At 49.6% G+C, this 26,593-nt stretch overlaps 1 protein-coding gene across 1 annotated transcript in view; it reads right to left on the minus strand.

Annotated features, from left to right (window-relative positions):
* nckap5l (NCK-associated protein 5-like) overlaps positions 1-26,308 on the minus strand; it is a 29,427-nt gene extending 3,119 nt beyond the window's left edge. Inside the window, exons 1-11 of the mRNA XM_080015388.1 lie at positions 26,068-26,308; positions 13,324-13,400; positions 9,152-9,292; positions 8,139-8,207; positions 7,989-8,027; positions 7,757-7,876; positions 7,340-7,432; positions 3,004-5,948; positions 2,375-2,504; positions 2,131-2,203; positions 1,691-1,975 (exon numbers count right to left, since the gene is read on the minus strand). Of these exons, the coding sequence (XP_079871514.1) occupies positions 1,691-1,975; positions 2,131-2,203; positions 2,375-2,504; positions 3,004-5,948; positions 7,340-7,432; positions 7,757-7,876; positions 7,989-8,027; positions 8,139-8,207; positions 9,152-9,292 (3,895 nt within the window). The 5' untranslated portion in view covers positions 13,324-13,400; positions 26,068-26,308. The remainder of the gene's footprint in view (positions 1-1,690; positions 1,976-2,130; positions 2,204-2,374; positions 2,505-3,003; positions 5,949-7,339; positions 7,433-7,756; positions 7,877-7,988; positions 8,028-8,138; positions 8,208-9,151; positions 9,293-13,323; positions 13,401-26,067) is intronic.
* Between the last annotated feature and the right edge of the window lie 285 nt (positions 26,309-26,593).

Genomic DNA, 26,593 nt, shown 5'->3' on the forward strand with positions numbered 1-26,593 from the left:
ACTATACAAAAGGAGAACTGAAAAAGTTATTTTTATTTTCTGTTTATTTATCCTATTGTTATTGTTCGGCAGCCCCTTATTGTTATTGTTCGGGAATAAATTCTCCGAACTTTGAAGCCTAGAACTATCTGAAACACCAACTTCGGCAAAACGCACCAACACGGTTCACATCTTGTTCGAACTGTGCTGTCACAAAGGCCTCGTGGTTGAAGTTTCATCCAAATCGATCCACATACAGACCAGATATTAGTGGAAAACCGACCAAATTTAGATCGATTTTACAGAGACGAGCCAGTACATCTGACGCCAAAATATGTTCAACCCGGATAAAACTACCCGGAAGACATACTTATGGCATAAGCTACAAAACTCATGGTTTAAATTTCATCCAAACCACCCACAAACTGAGCAGAACAAAAACTGAACAACTTTGACCCAAAATATTCAGTTGTTCTTGGTTAACTAACACATCACACGTCTCGTTCTAAAATGAATGAGATTTACAGTAAGACGCTTTATGACATCATAATATTTACTATACATGTACAGATTCCGATTGAGAATGTCCAGTTGGACCGTGTCCAGTGTGTGGCGTTGACGCGGCCACTTTGTAGTCTTTAGACGTTACCAAACTATAAATTCACGTGCATATCACTTCTTACCTGGTAGATGTCAGTAAATCTGTTCAATTGATATTTTAAATCTGTGGTCCACATTATTTGATTAATGAAAAAAATTATAAAAATGAAACCTAAAAATGTCGTCAGCATGTCCCTCGAAAAAACACTGAAATGTGCAACCGAGTGATGCGTTCAAGATCCAGCAAGGTGTCGGAAAAATAGAAGCAATGGTAATTACCCACTGAAATACCACAACATTTTTGGTATTTCATGGAAACATAACTGACTGAAAATGTAATCCAAGGAAAAAACTCAAAAAATAAATGATGTACCACGACAGCACCAAACGGCCACCCGTCACTGAGAGTGCAGCTCTATTTCCACAGATAACACAGTGAGTTATAACAATGAGAAGTTCTGGTTTCCAGGCAAACATGGATGGTTGTTTTCAAGACAGGAGGATTGCGTTGTGTAGACCGCATAGTGGTTGCTCCGCGAGACGAGCAACCAGGAGACGACAAACCGGGGGGAGCCCATGTGGCATTCAAGTAAACTTAGAAAATCGTGCTGCATTTCAGAGAACCCGGGAAACTGTAAAACGCACCCAACACAACTAAACTGGACTCTGTGTACTGATGCCTGCAGCCAAATTTCTCATTATTTTTGTAATTATTATTATTTTGTTAGATATCGATATGCTGTGTGTATTTACAGTATACATAGAGTGATGTATACTGTAGTAGTATGGAAGTATGGAGAAGTTTGGATAGGTAAAGATATATGTAGAGAACATATACAGTACAGGGTACAGTATATATATATATATATAAACTTATAAATATATAAGTATATTTATATATAAATATATATTTATATTAGTCTTTATTATTTTCATTTAGTTAAAAAAAAGACAATTTAACTATTGCTGGAAATGTATCGAAGAATGTTTCAATAAAAATAAACTTGAAACTTACATCACGTTCAAAACAACCGTGAGCCATTGAATAGACATGGCAACTTTACAATTCGTCCTTAGTCACTTGAGGAACATTTAAGATTCCTACACCCACCTTCGCGGATGACGCTGGCTGTGCTCCTGCCCTCTAGCATGGAGCTGTACTGGATGGTGGGAACCAGTTGCCGGTGCGGGGCGTAGCAGTCCTCCTGCAAGGTCATCTCCCGGTCCAGGGTGCGGGCACGCCGGCCGGCCCTCCCCGGGGAGCCCGAGGCCCGGTGCTCTGCCCCGGGCCTCCCCTTGGAGAGACTCCGCCCCGCCGCGCCACTGCTGCTGCTACAGTCGGGCAGCGGAAACGTGCCGATGCCACTGTCCAACGTGTAGGTGGAGGCACCGGAACCTTGACGGGACGAGGGAAGGGGGGAGGGCGGGAGAGTGAAATTCAATAGCTTTCCGGATTTGATTATTCCGCTGAGTAAGCAAAATCCTATCTTAAGCCGATCTAACTCTTAATCCCGTTCTTAAAATCCCGTCCTGAATTTTAAAACGTCTTACCCGCAAAGTGTTGAGAGTGAACCGAGTCAGCCAGGTTCTCGTCCGATGTCACGTTGCTGATTCCCTCCGGTCCCTGTGTAGAAAAAAGGGAGTTACTTCAAAATATTAAAATGTGTGCTCTGGGAAAAATAAATCCTATTACAAACATTAGCCTAAAGGTTTTCACAGTACGTTATCAGTCACTGGTGGACATAAGAAGCCCGGCGGCATTAGAAGAATTAAAGGGATAAAACCAAAGCCGTACCTTCTCCATGTCGTCTCGACCGGCCGTGTGGCCGATGAGCTCGCTCTGCTGAGTGAACACCGGCCTGGACGTCTTGCAGTCGAAGGAGAGCCGCCGCTGGGGGACGCTGATCATGTCCTTCCCATCCACCCTGGGGGGGACATCCACAAATACACACGAGTCAGTCCTTCTATACATATTGAAAATACACTTATGTCTAAAACATGCATATTTTCATACTGTATCGTGGTTGAATTATTTCTATGTAAAGACAGTGTAATTACAAACTCATAACTCTTAAAACCAGAGACAATTAAAACGGGTGAGGGTTAGGACTCTCTCAGTCAAAGCTAAGACAGTTTAGCCAGTCGTAGCTTGGTTAATGGGTGGAAGGCTTTGCTGTTTTAACATTTTGTCCCATTCAGCAGCATTTATTTTATAGTTGGTTACAACATAACAGTGTCCTACACCAGAGCATATATTTAACTAGATCATGTTTTACACAATGTAGTAATTCATAAAGAACCTCTGTGATTCTCTCACCGCCACGCCCCCTGGTTGTAAGGGCTTATGCAAACACGTTACACAATAGTTGATAATTCATTAAAAATAAATGTAGTGTCTGGAATCCTCCTGCCGCATCTTCTCACCTGTTGAGTAGCTGCTGCATAAAGTTGTCGGAGCGCGCCCCCCGGTACATGACGGCCAGCTGCCCCTGGGCCTGGTCCATCACCACCTCGCAGGAGTGGCCTCGGCCCGACCTCTCCACGTACGCCCTCTCCTCCTCCAGGGCCCTCCGAAGGCCCTCCGCCTTCTCCATCAGGGTGGAGATGTTTAGGCCCTCCACTCCTTCCTTGCACCGGGCGGCTACCTTGGCCGAGTCCTTCCCAACCGAGGGGATGTTGATTTTCCACTCCCTCTTCTCGTCCTTGGTCTTGGCGCCGTCTGCCTTGCGGCTCAGCGCCGGCAGCTTGCTCTTCTTCAGGCCGAACCAGCTGGCGATGCCATTGGAGGTTTTCTGCTTGACCTCGGGGACCTGGGCGCCGCGGTCCTGCTCCTGGAGCTTCAGCACGTTCTCCTCAATGCCCTTCATCACCTTCTGTTCGATGGCCGACTGCAGGCCGGGGGGCACCTGCGGCACCTTCTCTTCTGGCCGCTCGGACATGGGGGGGCGCGGGGGTGGAGGGGGGAGGCTGTCTCCGTACATGGGGTTTTTCTTCCCTTTCCCGCTGATCTTGGACCTCTCCTCCGATTTGGAGGAGTAGCGTGGCGCCTCTGTGGGTTTGGCCCCTCTGTGGACCAAGGGGCCCTGGCAGGGCTTGGAGGGTGATTTTGGCGGTATTTTGTTGGGACTGTTGCTGCTGTGAGGGCCGAGGCCCGCTTTAGTGTTGTAGACCAGGTTCAGGGAGCCGGGACACTTGATGTTGTTGCGTAGTACCTGGGGAGTGTCGGCGTTGGGCGATGGGAGGCCTATTTTACTCTTGGGGCTCTCCGTCTTCGTCACACACAGTTCAGGCTTGACCCCCGGCAGCCCAGAGGCCAGCACTTTGACCCCCGGTTCATACAACTGAGAGGAACCAGGGTACTTGAGTCCGCTGCTACTTACTTTAACTTTTCCATCCAATGAGTCACTGTACTTCCCATGTCTCTGCTCTTCTTTATGCTGCTCAATGGGCCGGTCCGTGGTCTTATTTCTATCCTCACTGTAGGTAATACCGCTCTCATTGCACTGTGCGTTTGTATTGGCAGCATCCACCGTCCTCACTTGCAAATCCTCCGAGCTCCTGAGCTTCCCCAGTGCAGCCAGTCTGTCCTTGAAGGCATGGTGGCTGGAGTCGGCAGGGGACCTTCCTGACCCGCCTGCCACAGGCCTCTTGGGGATGGAGGAGGGATCGTTTCTCTTAGCCGCAGGCGGTTGCTGATTCACCTGGGCACCCTGAGCAGCGCTCTCCTCCGCGGCGGCCTCCTGCTTGTCTCGGCCTCTGGAATAATTGGCCCTGCTCTGAGCCTTGCCCAGGCCGGAGGCGCTGGGCAGGCTGTGGTGGTTCACCCAGACAGGGCTCTCCGCGTCATCCTCCTCGTCCGACGTCGTGGACTCCGTGCCGGAGGAAGAAGACTGCTTGCGCTGGGGAGGAGGAGGAGGACTGAGGACGCTCTCTGGCAGCGACTTGACCAGCTTCCTCTCGCCACCACCCGCCTTGGTGTGAGAGGGCAGAGTGGTTCTCTTTTCAGGGCCTTGGGGTGTTTGGATGCTGGAAGAAATATCGGCGACATTTTCGTAGTGAGGGACCCTCTGGGGCACCTTGGGTGGGGAGGAGGAGGAGGTGGCGGCAGCGGCGGCAGCAGGGCTAGCCTTGGGACCAGCGGCGACCTTAGGGGCCGAGAGGCTGCTGTAGCTTTCCTTGGCGGGTGGAGAGCAGGCGTCCTCTGGCTGCGGTGGCGAGGTTGGGGCCGAGTGCGTGGCGGGGTAGGACTCCGACCTGGCCGGCGGCAGAGGGGGCTGCCGGCAGCGCTCCGCGGTGGTGGCCCGGCGCTGGGGGACGGGCGAGTGGTACACCTCGTAATTGTTGGTGCGACAGGGGATGCGGGAGCTGCGGGTGAGCTGGGGGCTCAGGCGGACGGGGCTGACCGAAGCCTGACTCTTCTCCCCTATGGAGGGGATCTTGAGGAACTTGAGCAGCTTGGACGGAGAGTTGATGGCGGCAGCCTTGACGTCGCTGAGGCAGGAGGGGCTGGGGCTGACGGAGGCGTTGGCCCGCACACAGGGGACCTCCTGGTTGGCGTTGTCTCGCTCGGGAACGTTGGAGGGGTCTTCTAGCAGGGCGGAGTCAACAGAGGGGAGTGCCAGGCCATTGTGAATGGCGCCTGTTGGGTCCGTGTCACAGGGGACGTGATGGGAGATCTCCTTTGCAGATACGGGCAGGTGGGGGGACGGATAAAAACCAGCAAGCTCCTCGGAGTTACTTCCCGCCGGACGGCTCTCTGCTGCGTCAGTTTCCACCCTTGTTACCTTTGGGCTCTGATTGGCTGTTTCTGAGAGAGACAGGTGGGCGGCGCTCATGTTTTGCTGGTGGTCATTCTGGCTCAGTTTGGACGGAGGAACACACTCCACTGTTGTGCTCTTCGTGTGACATTCGCTCATAGCAGCAGCGGGGAGGACGTGGCTCTGCAGAGCCGAAGTGGCTTTGGCGGGACTACAGACGTGGTTGCATGGCTTCGGGGGGCTGTCTTGGCTCTTCTTGCAATGTAAACAGCAGGGCTTGGCTCCGTCGCACTTCACCGCTCCGTCACCATTGACGTGCTGGTGCGTGTCGGTGTCGGAGCAGGAGCAGCGGCAGTGCGTGTGGTGGACCTTGGACGGGAGCGGGATGGGGTCGGCAGCCAGGACGGCCTCCGTGGACATAAGCACCTGGCTGTAGTCGCAAAAAGAGAGGCTAGCGGTGGACGGGTGGAACTTCAGGGGGTCCGTCTCCTCCATCTTGCGCAGGACCTCCAGGATGTGTGCTTTCTTCTTAAAGAAGGGCGACAGGGCCTCCATGGAGGTGGCCGAGCTGCGGGGACCGGGGGAGGCGTGCTGTGTGCGGTAGCCATTTCCCTTTGGGATAAAAAAAATAAAGAGAGAGAAAGATCTCTATCAACATAACATTCACTGTGAACCCTTCTGAACACACCGCAAACAAAGATTAATTGAAACCTTAACCTTTGCATGAATGCGTCGAGGAAACCAGCGCAAAGAAGATTTGAAAGCCACACACACACACACACACACACACACACACACACACACACACACACACACACACACACACACACACACACACACACACACACACACTGATATCCCCAAGCCCTTGGCACATTGCAAAGGCTGACCAATATGACTTAAAATATAACAGTTGTTCATAAAAGATCCCAAAACCTGTTCAAAACCCACCACACAGCCCTGAAAGATAGCCAAGATGTCGATGCATTCATCAGTCATGTACAAAAAAATATTAATTGTTATCATTTTAAAAATAGCCTGCATGTTTTTATTTCTTTTACCCTTTTGAGTTTTCAAAGTACTCCCAATTTGCCCAACCCCCACCCCCCAGGGTTGCCAGGTCCTGACCTGACCTGGCAACCCTGGTTCAAGCGGTCACATATCCCTTAAACATAGCTGTTAAGTTAGGAAAATCCGATTGGGCAGGTCATATTAAGCAACAATAGTTGTCAACAGCTTCCTAAATGAGTCATCCTCTACGTTGTAGATATTTTTTTCGCAAATTAATGCAGCAAATTACCCTATAAACAACTTCTCTTTTCATAAGCACCAGGATTCAAAGTGTGATTTGTTTAGCGTGGGGAGGGGCGGGGCGAGGGGGGTTGTTTTGCCGATGGCTGGGTGCACTGGAAGGGCGAGCTGTCTCACAAACTAGAAAACATGTTTTTCAAGTGCGCCATCGGCGCTAAAATGGAAGCAATTAGGAAAAAAGCTGAAATTTTTTTTCAGTTGAATATTTGCAATTACGCTAAAAACATTGTGGTGTGGGGATGGTCTGGTTTGAGGAGCCACACCTGACCCGGGTCTAGGTGATTGGGATCAGCGTGGCTGCATACCTGTTGCTCGTTGGTTGGACTAACGAGTGACAGGTTAAAACCCCCATCTCCACACACACTCAGGAGAGGAGCCCGTGTCATGACACATGTCCATCTGCTCCTGGGCTAATTCCACCGAGCCTTCTCTCTACAATAAACTGGTGTTTACAACCCCTCCTTCTGTGTCTCTGTGCCGGAGGCCCCTGAACACGCCACTTGTGTCCCATGACACGACATGTGTCATGACACGGGCTCCTATCCTGAGTAGCCAGCGAAACTGCCATAAACATATTCCAAAGCTGTGGTGAAATTTTGCATTATTAACTTCTCCATACGGCTAATTCAAAAGACACCAAGCCCTAACACACACACACACGCGCACACATACACACACTCTGCGATCGTCACCTTGGCTTGTGCTTCGGTCAGTGGCGGCTCCACCTGCTTGGCAGAGTCATTGTGCAGCTGTGCATTGTAGTCTGGGAGGGGTCCCGGCTGGAGCTGTAACAGGAGATTCACGGGGCAATTATGATGACAGTGTATACACCACAGGCTATTGTGTCCACAGACAAGCTAAGAGCGACGTCGTCCCCCCGTGTCCGCCCGGAACAATACACGACAGAGGGGGGACGGCTCAGATCCATTACGAGGATCCAGGTGAAGCTGAAATTAGTCTCTTCATTTTGCTCTTTGACAGCTTTCAGAGATTGGGATTGTGTGACAGATACACAGTGAATCAAAAGACAATTGATAAAATCCATGTGAGTTTGTGAGACAAATTAAAATAAAAAATGGGGAGAAGCCTCGGGGAGTGTTGTTTGGTACCTGGTAGTGAGCAGTGGGGTGATTTGGCAGCTTCTGTTGGAAGAGCTCACACAGCGCCCTGTTCTGTCTCTCCAGGTCAAACACCAACATTTTCAACTTGATGCACTCCTCTCTGAGATCCTGGAGCGAACCAAAAAAAGCACAGATAGCATCTAAAACCAACGCAGCTCGTCTCGTTATACAAAACTGGTTCCCGGAAAAGGATATTCAAAGTACTTTCGAATGAAATCACCTTTTGATTCAGTAGGGCCTGGACGACGTGGTTGGCCACCTGTGAAACAAATACAAAGTAAGGACGGGATGAGATGACCATTTCAGGGATGTAATACATAGAATTCCAATCGCTGATTTCGAGCCCGGTCCTGATTGGACGAGAACTCACCTCGTCCAAGCATCTCTCGTACGCTTCTCTCTGACTTTCATTTGCCAACATCAAGGCAGAATTCTCCGCCTGAGAGATACAGGCGATAAGAAATTACAAACGCAAACTCCCAAAATAAAGAGCAAAAATCAAAAGATAAAAGTAAAAAAATGGCGGGGTCGGCCATCTTTTATTTTCTTTCTATGTTTTCCTGTATTTTAAAAAGGTTTACCGTAATTTACAGGATAGATGGCAAAAAGTTGGAAAGAGCCTCATTCCACATCGTCATACACATGCATGTGAGTCATTCCATGAAAGGAGGGTCAAGTCGAAAACAATAATCTTCCCACACGTAACCAAGCTAAAAAAATATGAATTGAAAGTTAATTGTGTTTATTTTCATGTCCGTACTGTTCGTTGAGTTGTGGAAGTTGCATCAAGAATGTTACAGAATAAAAGGTACAGGCCTATTACCATCACAGTTTCAATATTTTCAGAAATAAATCTGTTTCCCCATCCACACACAGCATATATTAACAAGATCTAATAAAAAAAACTTAATTTCAAGATTCAAGATTCAATTTATTTGTGTCCCTTAGCTTTGCTTGCCCCCGTCACGCCAACTTACTTTCCCTCAGAATAAATGATTATATTATTTATTACTCATGAGTTGATGCTGTATAATGTTTGATGTGGTCTGTCAAGCATGACCAATCCGACCCGTTACTGATAATAGATAGGGTTTTAAAATGAATGTTTCTTTGTGATATTTATGATACAATACAACCCCCTCCTCGCTACCATCACAAGCAATGCATGTGTGATGGATGATAAAACAAGGAGTTTATGCCTGAGCTGGGAAAATATGTTTTCTGGGACGTTTAACATGTATATGAAATATGAAAAAAAAAAAAAAAAAAAAAAAAAGTTCTTTGCTCATTACCAATTCAGAAAACAGGAACGCCAAATGGCACCCATTTCATGACCCATATAACACATGTATTACATGCACATAATCACTGTGTCCTCCTCACCTCCAGCTCTCTCAGCCGGTCCACCAGCTCGCTGCTGTTGTCCTCCAGGAAAGACTCCACGTCCCCTTCCTCCCCCTCCTCGTCCGAGCCAAAGTCCTCGTCGCACATCCTCTGTTCCGTCTCATCAGACATTGTTCTCATCTGCCAAAAGAGAAGTGAGGTGTGAAACCGTGACCCAGGATCTCCATCCAAATGCCGTAGAATTTTAAGCGCAGCTTATCATTAGTTGACTCTACCGGCCTTTGGGACCTCTCAAGCGCCGAGTGCGTTGTCAAAGCTATCAAACACTATGTCTGGTATTTGACCTACTGTATTGCTTGTTTACATTCAATATTGTTTTCCCCCCGCGGGGGAAAGGTTACCATTGTTACCAAAGGCGCACAACGCCTTTATAAACCTCTATTTTTACCACATAACCTTCTCAAGTGCTTGAAGGGGACGCCACACTGACCTCACAGTCAAATTCCTCATCGCTGCGTCTTTCCTACTACAACTACCGTGTGGGCGAGAACTACCCTTCTGGAAATCACTCCACCATCCACAGACGCTGTGAGGGGATCTTTGATAAGTCAGGTGATGGTACGAGCTGTACTGGTCACCTGGCTAAAGATAAGATAAGATCCCAGATCTAGAACTGTGTGAACGGATATACCCACGGATCGGACGAGCTGAGACCCGCAGAGCTCGCAGTCCGTCTGTGACACTGGGCCCCGGACCAGTCTGGTTAGGCATGCCTCCAGGTGTGTTTGTGTACGCATGCAGGTGTGTGTTTGTGTATGCAGGCGGGCTGAACGCAGAGGGCGTGAGGACGCGGAGCTAGATCTTATAGTCGTATCTTAGGGAGTATTTATTAAAAAAAAGCCTTCATTCGGAGACTGGACGCGTGCTGGCCTGTGCTCCAAATTAAGTGGAACAAGATTTGGACAGGTGAAAAAAAAACACACGCACGCACGCACGCACACACACACACAAACACATGCAATTCTTATAAAAGGTGAAACAAGAAAGAAGAAAAGAAAAAAAGACAAAACAGACATACAGTCCATTAGCTCCGAACAGTGTTTTAAGAAACGCCATGTGCCAGTGAGGGCACGGATAACATCGCTCTAATTCCATTAGACATATTCTGGAAAAAACATTTACGGGAAAATTATTGACCTATAAAGCCCCTCACACCCCCCCCCCCCCCCCCCCCCCCGCGCGCTCTCCCAAGGCGGATGAGGCAGGGGGCTCCTTATTGAGCAGTGGTTCCCTGAGCACAGCCCGACCCGTGCCGTGTAATGGAGGGCTGATCGATGCCGCCCCGTCTGAGAAGCGGAAGCAGATACAAGTCGTCCCTTTAACCTTGGACGCGAGAGCGTTATTGAGTGGTTATAAATACCAGCCATTCCCATCAAAGCCGCGCGGTGGGTGGGGAGGAGTGGGTGTGGTTGGAGTGGGTGGGGGGCAACTACAAGCCCAGGTCGCTGTGCGTTCAAGAACGTTCACATGAAATAACAGCGTGTACCAAAGACAACAAAAGCCATTCTAAATATAACATGAGAAAATGCAGTGCTGCTCCTGCCGCTGCCACCGCCACCGCTGCTGCAGATTTTCCTTTTGATGTGCCGAGCCAACGCCGCCAGGCTCTGCCAAAAAGAAAAAAAAATAAAGGCAACTAGAAAGAGGCATCGTCGGTACTAAGTGTGTGACCTGCGTTTATCTGCACGAGGCCCCTAAAGGCGCGCACATGCCCCTGCAGCAAGTAATGGATGTAAGCTCCATCTTATCAAAGAGCCTTACGGTATAAAACACAAACTGAATCAGCACAGAGAGAGAGAGAGAGGGAGAGAGGGAGAGAGAGAGGGGGGGGAGAGAGAGGGAGAGAGAGACCTAGAAAACAAAAGGCTGCATGAACTGCAGCATTGTAACGGCGGTGACTGAGAATTCCCGTGACTGGGGGCAAAGCTCTGTCCACACAGAACGCCATTGACAGAGAGAAGAGCCGAGGGATGGAGGGGTAGAGGGATGGAAGGGTAGAGGGATAGAAGGATGGAGGGATAGAGGGATGGAGGGGTGGAGGGGTTGAGGGTAGAGGGATGGAAAGGTGGAGAGATGCAGGGACGGAGGGGTGGAGGGATGTAGGGATGGAGGGGTGGAGGGATGCAGGGATGGAGGGGTGGAGGGATGGAGGGGTAGAGGGATAGAAGGATGGAGGGATAGAGGGATGGAGGAGTGGAGGGGTTGAGGGTAGAGGGATGGAAAGGTGGAGAGGTGGGATGGGATGGAGGGGTGGAGGGATGCAGGGATGGAGGGGTGGAGGGATGCAGGGATCAAGGGGTAGAGGGATGCAGGGATGGAGGGGTGGAGGGGTGGAGGGAGCGTCCCGCTGCGGTCACCGCGCTCTCTCCGGGGAGAAGCCGGCGGCAGAATGCAAAGGGAGGCCACGCACGCTGTCCTGCGGCTGGGGGGTGGAGGGGTGGGTTTACGCTGGCTGGACAAATCACGAGATTCTCAGGACATTTGTCTTTGTCACTATTAGCGACGCGGCCTCGAAGGGAAAAAAAAAAAAAAAAGAAAAAAAAAAAAGAAAGGCTCCAAGAAATTGCCGGGATTACTGCCATTTCTGTTTCAATCAGTAAATTCCGTCGAGGCTGACGGATGAATCTCCTGTGACATGGAGGACCCCGGCTCCGCGCGTATTTACATTTCGCTGGACTGGAGAAAAGGCTGTAATATCAACATTGAAACGGGCCAAGTTCAGCCACTCTAATGTGACGGGAGAATCATGGAAACGGTGACACAAGGGTAATCCAACACAGGGGTGAAAATCTCTGAAGGCAAATTTGCACGGGTGCCAGAAACCAAAAAGTCAATGGAATTGTAAAAAGATGTGATCTAAAAGAGGAACACCAAGATCATGCGCGGAAAAGGAAGCCGCGACCAACAACACGAACAACTACATTAACAACAACGGCAGTACATAGCCCTGATGGGCGGGAAATGACATCATACAGGAAGCACGGGCTTAGCAGTTAATGGAACATTCTGCATCAACTTTGATAAACAATGCATGTCCTGTGTGTGTGTGCGTGTGCGTGTGCGTGTGTATGTGTGCGTGTATGTATGTTTATGTGTGGGTGTATGTTTGTGTGTGTGTGTGTGTGTGTGTGTGTGTGTGTTTGTGAGAAACGGGTACTTTGAAGAAGTTTAAACATCAATCTCGACTGCGCGTCGGATGTTCGTTTGTCTCAATCTACATCAACCGACTTAAAAGATACATTAAAAAAAAAATGCACCATCAGCGATTTTAAATCCAGTTCTGCTAACAGCGGGCGAAGGTGTCGGAGGGTCCCATCCAATCCGCTGCATTTAAAAAGAATTTCAAAAGATGACTTTCAAGCCACTTGGATCCAACGCAATGTCAGTTTGCATGAGGAAACACCTCGTCTGAACATGAGCTTTGAAGCCAAAATAAACCTTGTGGCGGACGGATTGCACAAATGTTTTCTCGCCTTTATATCTACAATATATATATATATATATATATAAAATATATATATTTTAAACAGAGACTACGAGCAAGGACGCTTGTGTTTGATTTACAAATCAAAAAGGGAGGAGAGGGAAAGCGACAAACGGATAAGAGAGAATGTTTTTTTCGGAGCAACACCCTTCCCCAAACACACCAAATCGCCGAATCAGCAGCTGACGGCTACATTCAGGGAACAAAACGCACCGTATCGCGTGCACGGCACCCCCCAGGAGAGAGGCCGCGTGTATTAAAATCACATAAAAAAAGTAAAGAAAAGCGCTGCGTGCTCCAGTCGGACGGCGTTTCGGTAAGAAGACGCGTCGTAATCCTACACCGCCGGAAAAGCGTCGCATGAAGAGATAAATTGCCTTTTGAGAGATTCCCCCGCCGGTGATAGCCACACAGGTCGGTTTTCACGGGCGAGGGTATCACGGAAAAAGAATGCGAAGGGAACAGGAGCCTATCTAGCAATGATCCAAATGATAGAGAGATGCACCGAGGGATTCAGAATCGTCGAACCGTTGAATATTGCACGGGGACGTTGTGCTTTCCAACCATATCAAAATAAATCCCCGACTGGAGGCCACGGCGGCATTCTGGCTCCGGCACACGGAGAACCTGCCCCCCAGACAAACACGCGAGCGGTCCCCCAACTCACCTGCGATGTCAGCTCCCTTTAAGATCCTCTCCCTCTTCCGTCAGGGGCCTCTGTCTCCCAACGACACAACCCGGGGGCTTCGGGAGAGAAAGCCAGAAAGAAAGGAGAGGGAAAGACTGAGTCAGTATTTTCAATACGTTTATCCTTCCCCTCGTCGGCCGCCTCCGCCGCCGCCCGTCCGACGCACGTCGGCCGCCGTGGCTTAGGTCGGGACGGGAGACGGTCGGAGAGAAAAACAAGACACTGAAAGAACCGTACGGTAGGCCGAGCCGGCAGTAGAAACATCACCGCGACATCGCATCGCGGTGTTTTGCCAATTCCCATCCCATCCGCCCACTCCGGATCTTGACGGGAACAACGGGATCCAGCGCTGCCCGATGTGCAGAAGGAACCGCCGCTGCTCGATTGACAGGGCCTTTCAGAGCGCCGTGCGGGCGTCTGTGGCCCTGGTCTGTCGAGGGCCCCAAAGGCCTTCCGATCAGAGACAGGAGACGTGTGGAGGCCGAGGGTTGGAACAGGGGACTCAGCGGCCTTCCCCTGCTCTGAGACTGAACAGGAAGCAGAGCACGGGGAGGAGGAGGAGGAGGAGGAGGAGGAATCTCCATTGCCCATGGGAGATACCAGCGTACTGAGCAGACGCTAGCCGTGGCATGATCATCCACCCACCCCCACACACCCACACACACACACACACTGACTGTACAGAATATCTATGCGGCTTCCCCCCTTCCTTAATCTCCCCTTTCATCTCAGAGTTATTGTAAAGTGTAATGAAAGAAAGATGGATGAATAATTCAGCAGACACAGCATTCAAAGAACTCCCCACTCGTGCCCCCCTGATAAACACAGGACATGTCGACCGCTGGCATTTGTTTTCTATTTTGCTCTCTGAGATTCTTAAACCTAATCCGGGATTTCCCCACGAGCTCCCCCGGGTAAGCGTGTTCACGTTGTACGAGGCCCTCGGCCGCATTCTAGGACCCCACCCTGTACGGCTGCCACCCCCACCGCCTGTCCTGCGGCATGGCCGCGGTCACAGCTCAGAGGCAAGTTCCACCGTTCACTCTTAACCTCCAGAGCGGCCAATGAGAAGTGGGGCTTGATCTTGTTTGGATCTTGTCAAACCGAAATGGGATTAGAGGTGTTGAGCATCTGCCCTCTCAATCTGGGTTTTAATGGAGCTACTGAGGTTCATCTGAACACAGGTCTGGCCCCGTCCTGCTCGTGACACCTGGTCCCGAGAGATGAGCCTGTGATCTGTGATCCCCGCTACGAAGCAAAGGCAGAGCAGCTGATCACAGAGCCATGAAAACAGCGCACAGTGCCAAGATGGCCCCGCGCTGCTTGTGATTTATCACTCAAAGAGCGGGATTTGCCGCTTTTTTTTTTTCAGACCAGGGGCAGCGATATGATGCCACGTCGAGCTCATCTGATGGGAGCTCTGAGTTCAAAGTGGTCGCGCGGCGGCTGGATGTTGCCACAGGGATGAGCATACGATATTCGTGGAATGAGGGCAAGGCTGGAATTTTTTATTTTTTTTTTCCAAAGGCGACTCAGACGATGCAGAGAGGAGAAAATTCACAAAAGCCTCTTAAATCATGTCAGTCACACACTTGGGGATTTGGCATAGGCAAGGCCGTCTCGGTATATGTCAAACAGCAGCCTTCCCATCTGCCAATCTGCAAAAAGGCGCAGATTGAAGTTCTCCCTGTGTAGGCAAAATGTGTAGGCGGGGAGATATAAACAATGTGACAAAACCCCAAATCCTCAGACGGAAGACTTAGATGGGATGCGCTAAGAAGGAACCGTCCTCCAAAAATGTAGGGCAAAGCGGGTTTTCGCACACCCGACAACCAAACCATTATCTGCATCAATATTAAAGATGCAATTTCTGATAAATATTAACTGGGAAGCGATCTGGGGGGCTGGTAGGCCGGCGGAATTGGGTTATCGGGGGTCCCTGTGCTACTGTTTCCCCTCTGATGTTTTGGCAATTTGAACCGAGACAAATCGTACGCAAGCAATATTTGGGGTGAGGAGGGGGAGGCGCTGGGGGAGGGTGTGGGGGATGGGGCTGGAAGAGGGGGAGCTCCCCTCCAAAAAGGCTTGAAAGGTTGGATCAGCGCCATGTCTGAGAGCAATGAATCACACAGAACGGCGGCCCTCAAGAGGGTCCTGCCACACCTCTTCCAGGTAGCCCTTGCGCCCCACCCTTCCCCCACCCCACCCCATCCTTTGGGCCCTACCATCCCCAGGGGCATCTAGAGCTTTTCATGCAATTATCAATAATATTTAGGCTTTGCACAGCCCACCGCCGCAGTTTCCAATTGGCAGATGTATGAGACATTGTTCACTGGAACCAAAACAATCCCAGCTCGGTTCCATGTTGTTGTTGTTGTTGTTGTTGTTGTTGTCTATTAGGTGAAGATAAAATAACACCCCCGGATGGAAACAAGTGTATCATTTACTGTTGTTCCAAAATGTAGCCAAGCCCAGCGGTGCTAGGGCCTTTATACAAACAAATAGACACACACACACACACACACACACACACACACACACACACACACACACACACACACACACACACACACACACACACACAGTAAGGAAGACCTGCCCTGAAGCGTCATCTCATGTCCATTCATGTCCATCTGCTCGTCAACTCCATAAAACTAACCCCACATGTGTCCACCCTCCGTCACCGTGGTTTCCACCGGCACAAATCATTCTTTGAGCGACATCTTAAAAGATTATACGACTAATGCGCCGCAGAACGGAGCAGACACGGCAAAGGGATGCCGGAAACACGCTGTCAGCTTCAACAAAAAGTATCCGCGTTTAACCGATGTGTTGGTGCCCCCACCCCCCTAGTACAAATTCTGGGTCGTCTCACCTTGGCGTCGCTGCCTTCTGTCATCCACGCAGCGCATCAGGAACGATCCCCGCAGCCGAATCAAATGTAAGGCACCAGAATTGTTTTTTGTTTTTCTTTTTCTTTTTTAAGAGAAGAAAAAAGCAGAGGCCGCCGCTTGCCGCTGCCGCCGCCGCCTTCACGTTCGTGTTTTTTTTTTTCCCCCGGCTTCGGGGAAGAGCGCTCTCACCCGGCGTGGCGAGGAAGCCGGTTTCCTCTATTCAAGCGCCGGAGAAGCTCTGTCCTTGGGCATGTGCATTGTGTGTGTGCCTGGGCTGTCTGCAGAGGCTGCCATGTCTCCCATTGTTCCAGGGCGAGTGAGGCAGTGCTTCCTACCCCGATAGACCCTGCCTACTACAACAGCTGTGGACCAGCCCCCACCTCTCCTCTGCTCTCCGTCTCCCCTCCTCCTCCTACAACTCCTGCTCCTCTGCCTGTGCTGGTGCCGCCGCTAAACATTAACCCTGCAGCTGCTGGCTCGGGCCGTAAAGGCAGCAGAGAGAGAGAGAGAGAGAGAGAGAGAGAGAGAGAGAGAGAGTGGGGGGGTTATATTTCAAAAAGGAGACCACAGCACGTAGCTGACAAAGGAGCGTGCGGGGGAAAGGATATCCGACGGCCGCGCTAGACTGATGGAGCTTTTCCACGCAGCCATTCAGTGCCCTAGAAAGAACACGGGCTCGGCGCTAAGAGGATTTTCTTTCTCAGTCACATCAGTAATAAGTGTTGGATTGAGTCCACCCCCCATGACTACGCTTAAGAAAAGAACGGACTCGGAGCGGTGACAAAGAAACAATCTGAAATGTGACTAAATTCAGACCCGGCTGGTGATTAGAGCCTTCGCCCTGAAAAGAATGTTGAAATGTGTTATGTGTGCAGCGGTTTATCTTACATTCTAATCGTAATACATGCAATTATGGTGGAAAAAAAAAAAAAAGTCAGAAAAGAAAAACCCCACATCGGGACCGAAATTTCCCCGACCAAGGTCAAGCGAGAGTCAGATTCCGTGGCGATGTACAACCCGTGGCAGAGCGGTTGCCGGCGCCGCGCTTGGAGGAGGCCTTCCCTTGCAGCGTCCGTGGCGTCGCCTCAGGTCTTCACCCCACATGACTCATCTGGTTTCCTGTTTAATGAAGTCCCATCACCCCACCTCAGACATAGCAGACATACTATCGCTGTCCGGAAAAAAATAAAGAAAAAGACTGGATGCCACGGCAACGCCAACAAGGAGGAGAAAACATTTGGGTGCATGCGTGAGAAGCTGATTCAATAAGAGAGATATGTGCGGTAAACACATTCCAATAAACACGTCTTTGGGACTGTGAAAAAGTGGGCTCCGTAGCAGATCTATATCTACTTTGGGATGACATTTGATCGTAGGGATTCTCCTTTTTTTCATTTGACCCTAATTGACTAGACAAGAGGCCTGACCTGAATCAACCCTGGACCAGGCCAGACTTCCTCTGGCCAAAATCAAGCGCCCCCGGGTGCTCCCGTGAATGCCAGTTTTTACGGGCTATTGTGATATAGATTTGGCCACAACAATCTAGCCAATTGGATGAAAGGGCTTGCCCCAGATTCCCAATTTGCATACTGAACACATGACAGCTAATCTCAATGGGAGCCAAACTATGACAAATGTACAAGGACAATTACAATAAATCGAGGAATGACGCAATCATAGAAAAAGGGCCAGGTGTCAAAAGACGTGACGGTATTTGGAGCGTGTTCCGCGCGCGAGATTAACGCTGTGTCAACACACCACCATGACCTGGGAGCAACGCGGCGCAGGCATCAGAATTCACATCACAAATCACTGAGATCAAACGAGGTTGCGTTCAATGGGGATCTTATCCTCTTATGACGAAACACACATGGCCAATCTGCCAGGGTCTCAGGGTTTTACGTTCCATCTAGTGGTCAAAAAGGGAGACGCAAGCGAACCACCCGGGGAACACCGCCCCAGCACCGCAGAATAACATTGTTTGCCGAGTGCAATAAGAAAAAAAAAAAAAAGACCTTTATGAGCACGGGTGCAGAGATGTCAACAAGCTTCACTGCGACAAAAGTATGTTATGATTGCGAACACACATTTCCTTGCATGCTATCGCAAACAACACAAAAAAAAGTACGACGGCGGGCAGGGCACGTCAGCCAACACAGTGACTGCTGGCCTGAACGGGGCAGGACATCTGACATGACCTGAATGGGAGGCAGTCACATGGTCCCCTGAAGCCAACACAGGGGACTGGGAATATCTCTCTACATAAAAGGCCTATTGTCCCCCCACCCCTCTTAAGGATCTACTTTCCCCACATGAGGATCTTCACTGACTGTTCAAATACTCAATGGTAGTGTTGATGTCCCCGGGAGTCAAAGAATGTCAAGGAGCAGAAAAACAAGATTTCGATCTGGGAGATAGCTCCCCCTTGAACACTTTTTTTCTTTTGGGGGGGTAAACCAATTTGAACAAGCTTGTGGGAACTGCAAAATGAATGAGGATGTTCCACCGACTTTGAATGCCAATGGAAGTAATACAGCAAACCACACAGCACGGATCTGTATGAGGTTCAAGACAGCAACAAAATTTTTTTATACACACCACCCCAGGAGCCCAAACTCTATCCCTACATAAGATGAAATACAAAGCAGGTATTCCCTTAGAACAAAGAGTTGAATTCGAATGTTGGCAGATGGTCGCTCCTGAGCATTTTGATTTCGGAGCACAGGCCAGTGTGATGCGAGCGGTCGAGGGGGGGGCCTCTGAATTAGGGCTGTAAATCAGACTCATGGGGTACAAACTCCCATTGAGAGGCAGACAGTTTAATGGGCTGTAATGTGCACGGCTCCATGTGAGGTGGAGGGCTTATCCACCTACAAGAAATGTGACACTCGCTGCTTTGCCGGGCGAGATGGGCAGGGTCCACAGCTGGGGCCATAAAAGCCCCAATGGTGTCGGCGGAGGCCTCTCGTGTTGATTTGCATGAAACCCCGGCTCGGATGGAGCTCATTCTGAATTCAAGAGCCGTAGTCTGTGACCCGTCACCGGCAGACTGGGTCCTAGTTTGGACGAGAGAGGTAAGCAATTAGTACAACACACGTACGACCAAGATCAACTTCCTCCGCGTGGAAGAAAACAAAACAAAATAAAACGACAAAAAAAATCCCCCCAAAAAAAGTCCCGCTCCAATTCTGTAGTCATGACGATCCTAATGAATTTTCTGCAGGTGAAAAGATCCAACAAAGCGGCGCTGTTCGGTTCATTTCGGTATTCATAAAAGGGCCCGCTAATGAAAACCATTTGTCATGGCACCTATAAAAGGCCGGCTCCGTACAGCTGCGAACGCTGCAGAGCCAGGCGGCTTCCCCCCTGCCAACCAGACGTCGAGCGGTGAAACCACCAGACGGCCGCTCGAGGAACATTCGCATCGCGTCTGGCCCCGCGCGGGATTTCCCTTTGTGTCAGCGAACGTCTACCTGACTTTTGATGAGTCACATACTACATCAAACAAGCCCGAGATCGTCTGGGGAAAAAAAAAATGGCTGGTATCACTGAGCAAGACGCGGCGGGACCAGACAAGTAAATCCAGGTCATGAGCCTCCATCATGGCCGTCCTATAGAGGCTCTTATGGCAGCACGACCCACACCGCCATTAGAAAGGTTGGGGGGGAAGGGGGTAGGGGGTGGGGGTGGGGGAGGGTGGGACGCCAGCGGTTTGGCCGGAGACATCTCCACATCTGGCCCGCAGGCTCAGACGAGACCAGCAGCCCCATAGTGCCGTCTCAGCTGGGCTGAGCATGCTCCCCTACACATCATCCACATCCTTTCCCCAAGGTCTGGCCAAGGGGAAGACCTATTTATGGTTCAGAATGATACGGAGCTAAAGCTGCAAAGAGGGTTATATATGGTGGCATTAAATATAGACGCTGTACAAACGTCCGCTCTGCATGACGACAATAGACACCACGTGCACTCGAGTGTGCGTTCTCACGCCGCACGCCGAGTCTGGTACTCGGGAAGTCAATGAGAATTTCCAAAGCTCAAAGCCCGGCAGGTCCGGGGCTCACTAAGCACCTTGTGAGGAGAGGGGTTTATGGATTAGAATGGCGGGAGGCGGGGCCCCACCGGCTCCTCAATAACAACTTATTTCAAGACAAACCAAAATAAACTCCCGGGGTGCACAAAGGGAGCACTGTTCAATACCGAGGTCAATACCGGAGATGCGGGACAGCCGAATTAGGAAAACAAGGCGTCGCGGCGCAGGGCGGCGCGCTCTGTCTGAGAAGGTCTTCATTTGCGCCGCCGCTGATCTGCACTCCAATAAAAATGACACAGCACGGCCTGATAGATTGATCTCTTTTCTCAAACACAATTAGGGCCATTTACTCCCTCCCTGGCCAAACAGGATGAGGTAGTGACCCGGCTTGCCTGAATTGATTAAAGCTACATTCCAAGCCATATTTTCTCTGGCCGGGCTGATGAATTGAATGTTTGTTACGGCTTAGGCTCAAGCAAGAGTTTTGCCAACTTCAATGTTTGTATGACCACAGATTCCTCTGTAGGGTGGATTTGGAATGAGCCCCTCAGCGCTTGGTGGTAGACCCCGAGCTCGCACCCTTATTAGAATTCCGGGAGCATATTCCGACGCTAAATATTTCAGAAGCCATATTCGCGACACAGCAGGCTCTGAGGCAGCTTGTGTAGAAAGATGGAAGTAAAAAAAAAAAACAAAAAAAACACCAACGCAGGAACTGAAACTTACGTTTTTTTTCGTGACAGTCTTTCGGTGACCTGCCCGCAAATGAACGCCAGCTATTCTCTGAGTCGGTGGATCGTGAGTTCAAAGAGGAGAGAAACAAAAAGCGGAGGGGGAGAGGACAGTGCAAACAAACGCAATTCCTTTAATCTAAATATCTACAGTGTGTGTGTGTGTGTGTGTGTGTGTGTGTGTGTGTGTGTAAACAGTAGAGATCTTGATGAGGTCTCTGGGAGTTCTCTGCCACTCCTCCCTCCCTCCCGCTGTGAGCTCGGGCCGCATCGCACCAGCTCTGTGGGCTAATTGATGAATATTTCTCCATGCAAATTGCGAGCTCCAGAAGTGCCTCCACCGTATAACCATGGTAACTACAGTACACCCCGGGTACATCAGACGGCGGGGGAGATAGCGGGCCAAGCGGATAACTGATAAGGTGAGGAGCCCGGGCCCCCTCCGGGTCGGCCTATCTTCAAAGTGTGGCCGTCCACACCGAGGGGGGCGTGTGGGGGGCAATCCGCTGTCTGAACTCTGCAGAGATAGGTCCGGACAGCGGGAGGCTCGGCTCTGTCTGCGCCGCCACCGGATTTAATGCGGACCGAATTGTTTCTCTCCTGTTGAAGGTGACGAAGTGTGGCTTTTCAGCCCAATAAAGCGAACCTTTTCACAGAGGTGCAAGCCTTGCATGTCTGGTAGCGGGGCAGGGGGAAGGTCTTGTCGCCCAATATGGCCCAGATTAAGCCTGCGGTTTTTGTCACAAGTCGTCTATGTGGCATTGTGTTATACCACACCGCTGTGTGTTGTGCTGTGTCGAGGCAGGCACTCTGCCCTGTGGCAGCAGTTAAGAAAATGAGAAGTGATTTGATTAAAAGAACCAGCAACCAAATTGTAAACAATTAGACTCTGACATGTTTCCCTTTTACCATAAAGTCTCAGAGCTGTATGCGGCACCTATACGAGTCCGCTGCAGCGGGATGTGGGACACACAAAGGCATACGGAGCATCTGTAAGCAATTAAGGGGCGAACAGGGCGAGTGAACACTCACGCTGGCCACTCGGCTCAAACAGCCGACTGGCTCGGCTTTTCATGATGTAATGCAGCGCAACTTGGATGTATGCAAGCTCAAAGTTGCACCGGGAGAGAGAGCCTTCGCAAAGCTTCAAACAAGCTCAAAACCTAACCAAGGGCGGTCGTGGGGCGCATGCGGGCGCGCACACACAAACACACACACACACACACACATGAACACACATGCGCACACAAACACACATGCACACACACTCACACATACACACACATACACCATAGATACAATCTGGAGGATAGAGTAGAAACACATTTCCGAACCCCTGAGCCATTATGAGGTCATTCACAAGAATGAAACGCTCATACCAGTGACATGCTGACATCCTGGATCAAATCCTATCCCGAATTTTAAGGAACTCAAACACATTGTGTTTCAACCCTTTCAGCCTCATAAATACAATACGATAGGGTAGGGCAAAGTGTTGAAACCGACGTTCTTTGTTGCTCACTATGCGCTCTTGGTTAGACTGCTGCCGCCATGTCAGGAGTTAGGAGGTTGAGTTCCGAGACCTGACGCCAAATATGCTAAACTTACGTCTCATACAATTAATGCAGTCTCCTAATACAAATAACACCTTTTGTTCGGGGATTCTTCCTGAAAGTGAGTGATTCTGTTTGCTTTTCTTATCAATTCTTTCGGCTTGGTTGAAGGACTTCACAGACTGACCTTAAATGTTAAAAAGGTAGCCTCATTTGAATAAATGATATTCTGTTTTAAATTCAGGAACATGGTGAGAAAAACGACATCCGCTTTAGCCCGGCGTTTACCACACCTAAGTCAAATAGCCGCAGGTCAACGAGCAAGCATGTTTTAAATATGGTCAAAATGGTCAAAATAACTATGAGTATAAGACTTTTTGGATGTTTTCCATTTCTATGTAGGCCAAACAATTATCTGGGTAACTGGTTACATTTGTTAATGTGTAGAATGGCTCAAGAAAAACAAATCCCTTGAAAAAAAAAAAAAAAAAAAAAAAAGAAAATGCACAATGCATTTTCTTTTTTTTTTTTTTTTTTAGGTTATCTCAGCCATAACAATCCAATGCGGTATCAAGTACTTGGCCCAAAACACAGGCGGTCACAGCAGCCCTAACTACTCTTCTCATGCCAGACTGTAGATTTTAATCATTATTATTATAATACAGACATTACATGCATGGTAGTGGTAACCTATTTTTAATTTGCCCTCCCAGCCATCACCAGCATTGCAACGAAAATAAATTCTCTGGAGGTCGGTGATGTCAACATATGATCACTGGTTGCGCGACAGGGTCACAGGAATCAGAGAACATGCCTTGTAAGGCAAAACACCGTGACCACCTATATACCTCTTACTTTACGTCGCTAATTTGATCCGAGCTACTAAATGCAGGCCCATTGTGATGTGCAACAGCTTCTAGTCACCGTATTCATTCATTATTACTGACGGCCCCAAAAAAAGTTTGCAGTAATAATGAATAGTTTCATACTTTCTCATTCTGACTTTGTTTCCTGAAGAAGGTGGAATCCGGTTTAAGTTTCATCAGCAGTTGTTGTCTGGTCTTCAAAGTAATTGACTGTACCGGTATCAAGCTCCCAAATGAACTGCTGGTCTTGTAACCCTGACCAGACAGTAAACAGTTCCCTTTCCATGTTCCCCTTTCAGTTTCAGGGATATTTTCAGTTGATACAGACCACCAACAAACACCTAAAGGGAGGGGGAGCTGCAGGATGTGATATTTTTCGTTGGCTAGGTAGTAGGCACCAAAACCTCCAGACCCTCTGAAACCCGTCAGACCTGACAAACCAACAAACCCCCAGAGCCTCCAAACCAACAGACACCCAGAACCTCCAAACCCAACAGACACCCAGAAACTCCAAACCCAACAAACCCCAAGAACCCACAAACCCAACAAACCCACAGAACCTTCGATCCCAACAAACCCCCAGACCTCCAAACCCCCCAAAAAAAACCAGAACTTACAACCCCCCCAAGGCCTCTTAACCCAACAACCCCCCAGACCTTCAAACCCAACAAACCCCCCCAAACCTTCAAACCCAGCAAACCTCCAGAACCTTAAAAAAAAAAAAAAAAAAAAAAAATCAGAACCTCCAAACCCATCAAACCCCCAGAACTTCCAACCCCCCAGAACCTCCAAACCAAACAGACCCCCAGAACCTCCAATTCCAACAAACCCCCAGAACCTTTAAACCAGCAAAACCCCAGAACCTCCAAATCCAACAAACCCCCAGAACCTTTAAACCAGCAAAACCCCAGAACCTCCAAATCCAACAAACCCCCAGAACCTTCAAACCATCAAACTCCAAGAATCCCCAAACCCAACAAACCCTCAAACCAAAGAGACCCCCAGAAACTCCAAACCCAACAAACCCCTAGAACCTCTAAACCCAACAAACCTAAAGAACTTCCAAACCCCCCAGGCCTCCAAACCTAACAAACCCCCAGAAACTCCAAACCCCTGAGACCTTCAAACCCAACAAACCCCCCAGAACCCCCAAACCCCCCAGACCTCCAAACCCTACAAACCCCCAGAACCTTCAAAACAAAAAAAAACAGAACCTTCAAACCCAACAGACCCCCAGAACCTCAAAACCCAACAAACCCCCAGAAGTTCCAACCCCCCCAGGCCTCTAAACCAAACAAACCACCAGAACCTTCAAACCCAACAAGCCCCCAGAACCTTCAACCCCAACAAAACCCCAGAACCTTCAAAACAAAAAACGCCAGAACCCCCAAACCAAACAAACCCCCAGGAACTTCCAACCCCAACAAACCCCCGGAACTTCCAAACCCCCCAGGCCCCTTAACCCAACAAGCCCCCAGAACATTCAAACCCAACAAAACCCCAGAACCTTCAACCCCAACAAAACCCCAGAACCTTCAAAACAAAAAACGCCAGAACCCCCAAACCAAACAAACCCCCAGGAACTTCCAACCCCCGCCCCAAGAACCTCCAAACCCAACAGACCCCCAGAACCCTCATACCCGACAAACCCCGAGAACCTCCAAACCTAACAAACCCCCAGAACCTCCAAACCCAACAAACCCCCGGAACCTCCAAACCCAACAAACCCCCGGAACTTCCAAACCACCCAGGCCTCTAAACCCAACAAGCCCCCAGAACCTTCAAACCCAACAAAACCCCAGAACCTTCAAACCCAACAAAACCCCAGAACCTTCAAACCCAACAAAACCCCAGAACCTCCAAACCCAACAAACCCCCGGAACCTCCAAACCCAACAAACCCCCGGAACTTCCAAACCACCCAGGCCTCTAAACCCAACAAGCCCCCAGAACCTTCAAACCCAACAAAACCCCAGAACCTTCAAACCCAACAAAACCCCAGAACCTTCAAACCCAACAAATCCCAAGAACCTTCAAAGCAAAAAAAAACAAAAACGCCATAACCTCCAAACCAAACAAACCCCCAGGAACTTCCAACCCCCCCAGGCCTCCAAACCTTCAAACCCAGCAGACCCCCGGAACCCCCAAACCCACCCATTCATCCAGACCCTCTAATGTCCAAACCCTCCGGACCCTGCGGACTCTCCAAGCCAAACAAGCCCTCCGCACCCTCCACCCAAACGGCTCTCCTCCAACAAGGGGGCAGCCCTGCTACGCCCTTGACACAGTTCTCCCCCTTTTCTAGCTCCAAAAACAGGGAACACACACGAACACGCGCGCGCACACGCATACACACACGCGCGCGCGCGCACACACCGACGTTTCGGTTGCGGTAGAAAAAGCAACACGCCGGCATCCGTACAGAGATGTAATAACGAGGTAATAACAAGGTAAAAAAAAAAAAAAAACAACAACACGGTAATAACAAGGTAATAACACGGTGATAACGCGCCGCGTCCACTCTCGCTGTTTCCATCCAGTCTGTCCGGTGGAACCACACCGGAGCAGCGTTACAGCGCTGGAGACGTGGGGATTTTTTTTTGTTGTTGTTGTTGTTGTTATTTTTATTTTCTTCTCCTCAACTCACCTCATTTGGTTAAGGGTTCTGCAGGGAATCTCGTCCGCCCATCGACAAGAAAATAAAAAATAAAATAAATAAATAAAATAAAATAAAAATAAAGTGAAGCGGTACGCTTAACATGCAACGTTTAACATGGTTTTTTTTTTGGTTTTTTTTGCGGCGTCCTACTCCTCTCGCTGCGATGCCTCGTCCATGGCCGGCAGCAGCCTCCCTCTCTCTCTCTCTCTCTCTCTCCCTCTCCCTCCTGCCCTGGCCAGCTCAGCTCGCTGTTTGGCTCCGGGAGAAGTGATGTCATTGCATGAAATAGCACCACCCGCCCCGATCGGGAGGAGGCCAAACATAACTTCACCATATACTTAAATCCTGCTGTTTCTGTTTCGGAGCGCTGTGCGCGGACTATATATACACACACATCAGTGCATGTTTTATTTTAACGTGCAATTGCATTTTTCCCCCCCCTTTTTTTTTTTTTTTTTTTTTTCACCGAGAGGTTCAAATATATCATAGTTTTTTTGGTTTTTTTTTAAGCTTG

The sequence above is a fragment of the Zeus faber genome (assembly GCF_960531495.2).
Source record: "Zeus faber genome assembly, chromosome: 15".
Taxonomy (NCBI): domain Eukaryota; kingdom Metazoa; phylum Chordata; class Actinopteri; order Zeiformes; family Zeidae; genus Zeus; species Zeus faber.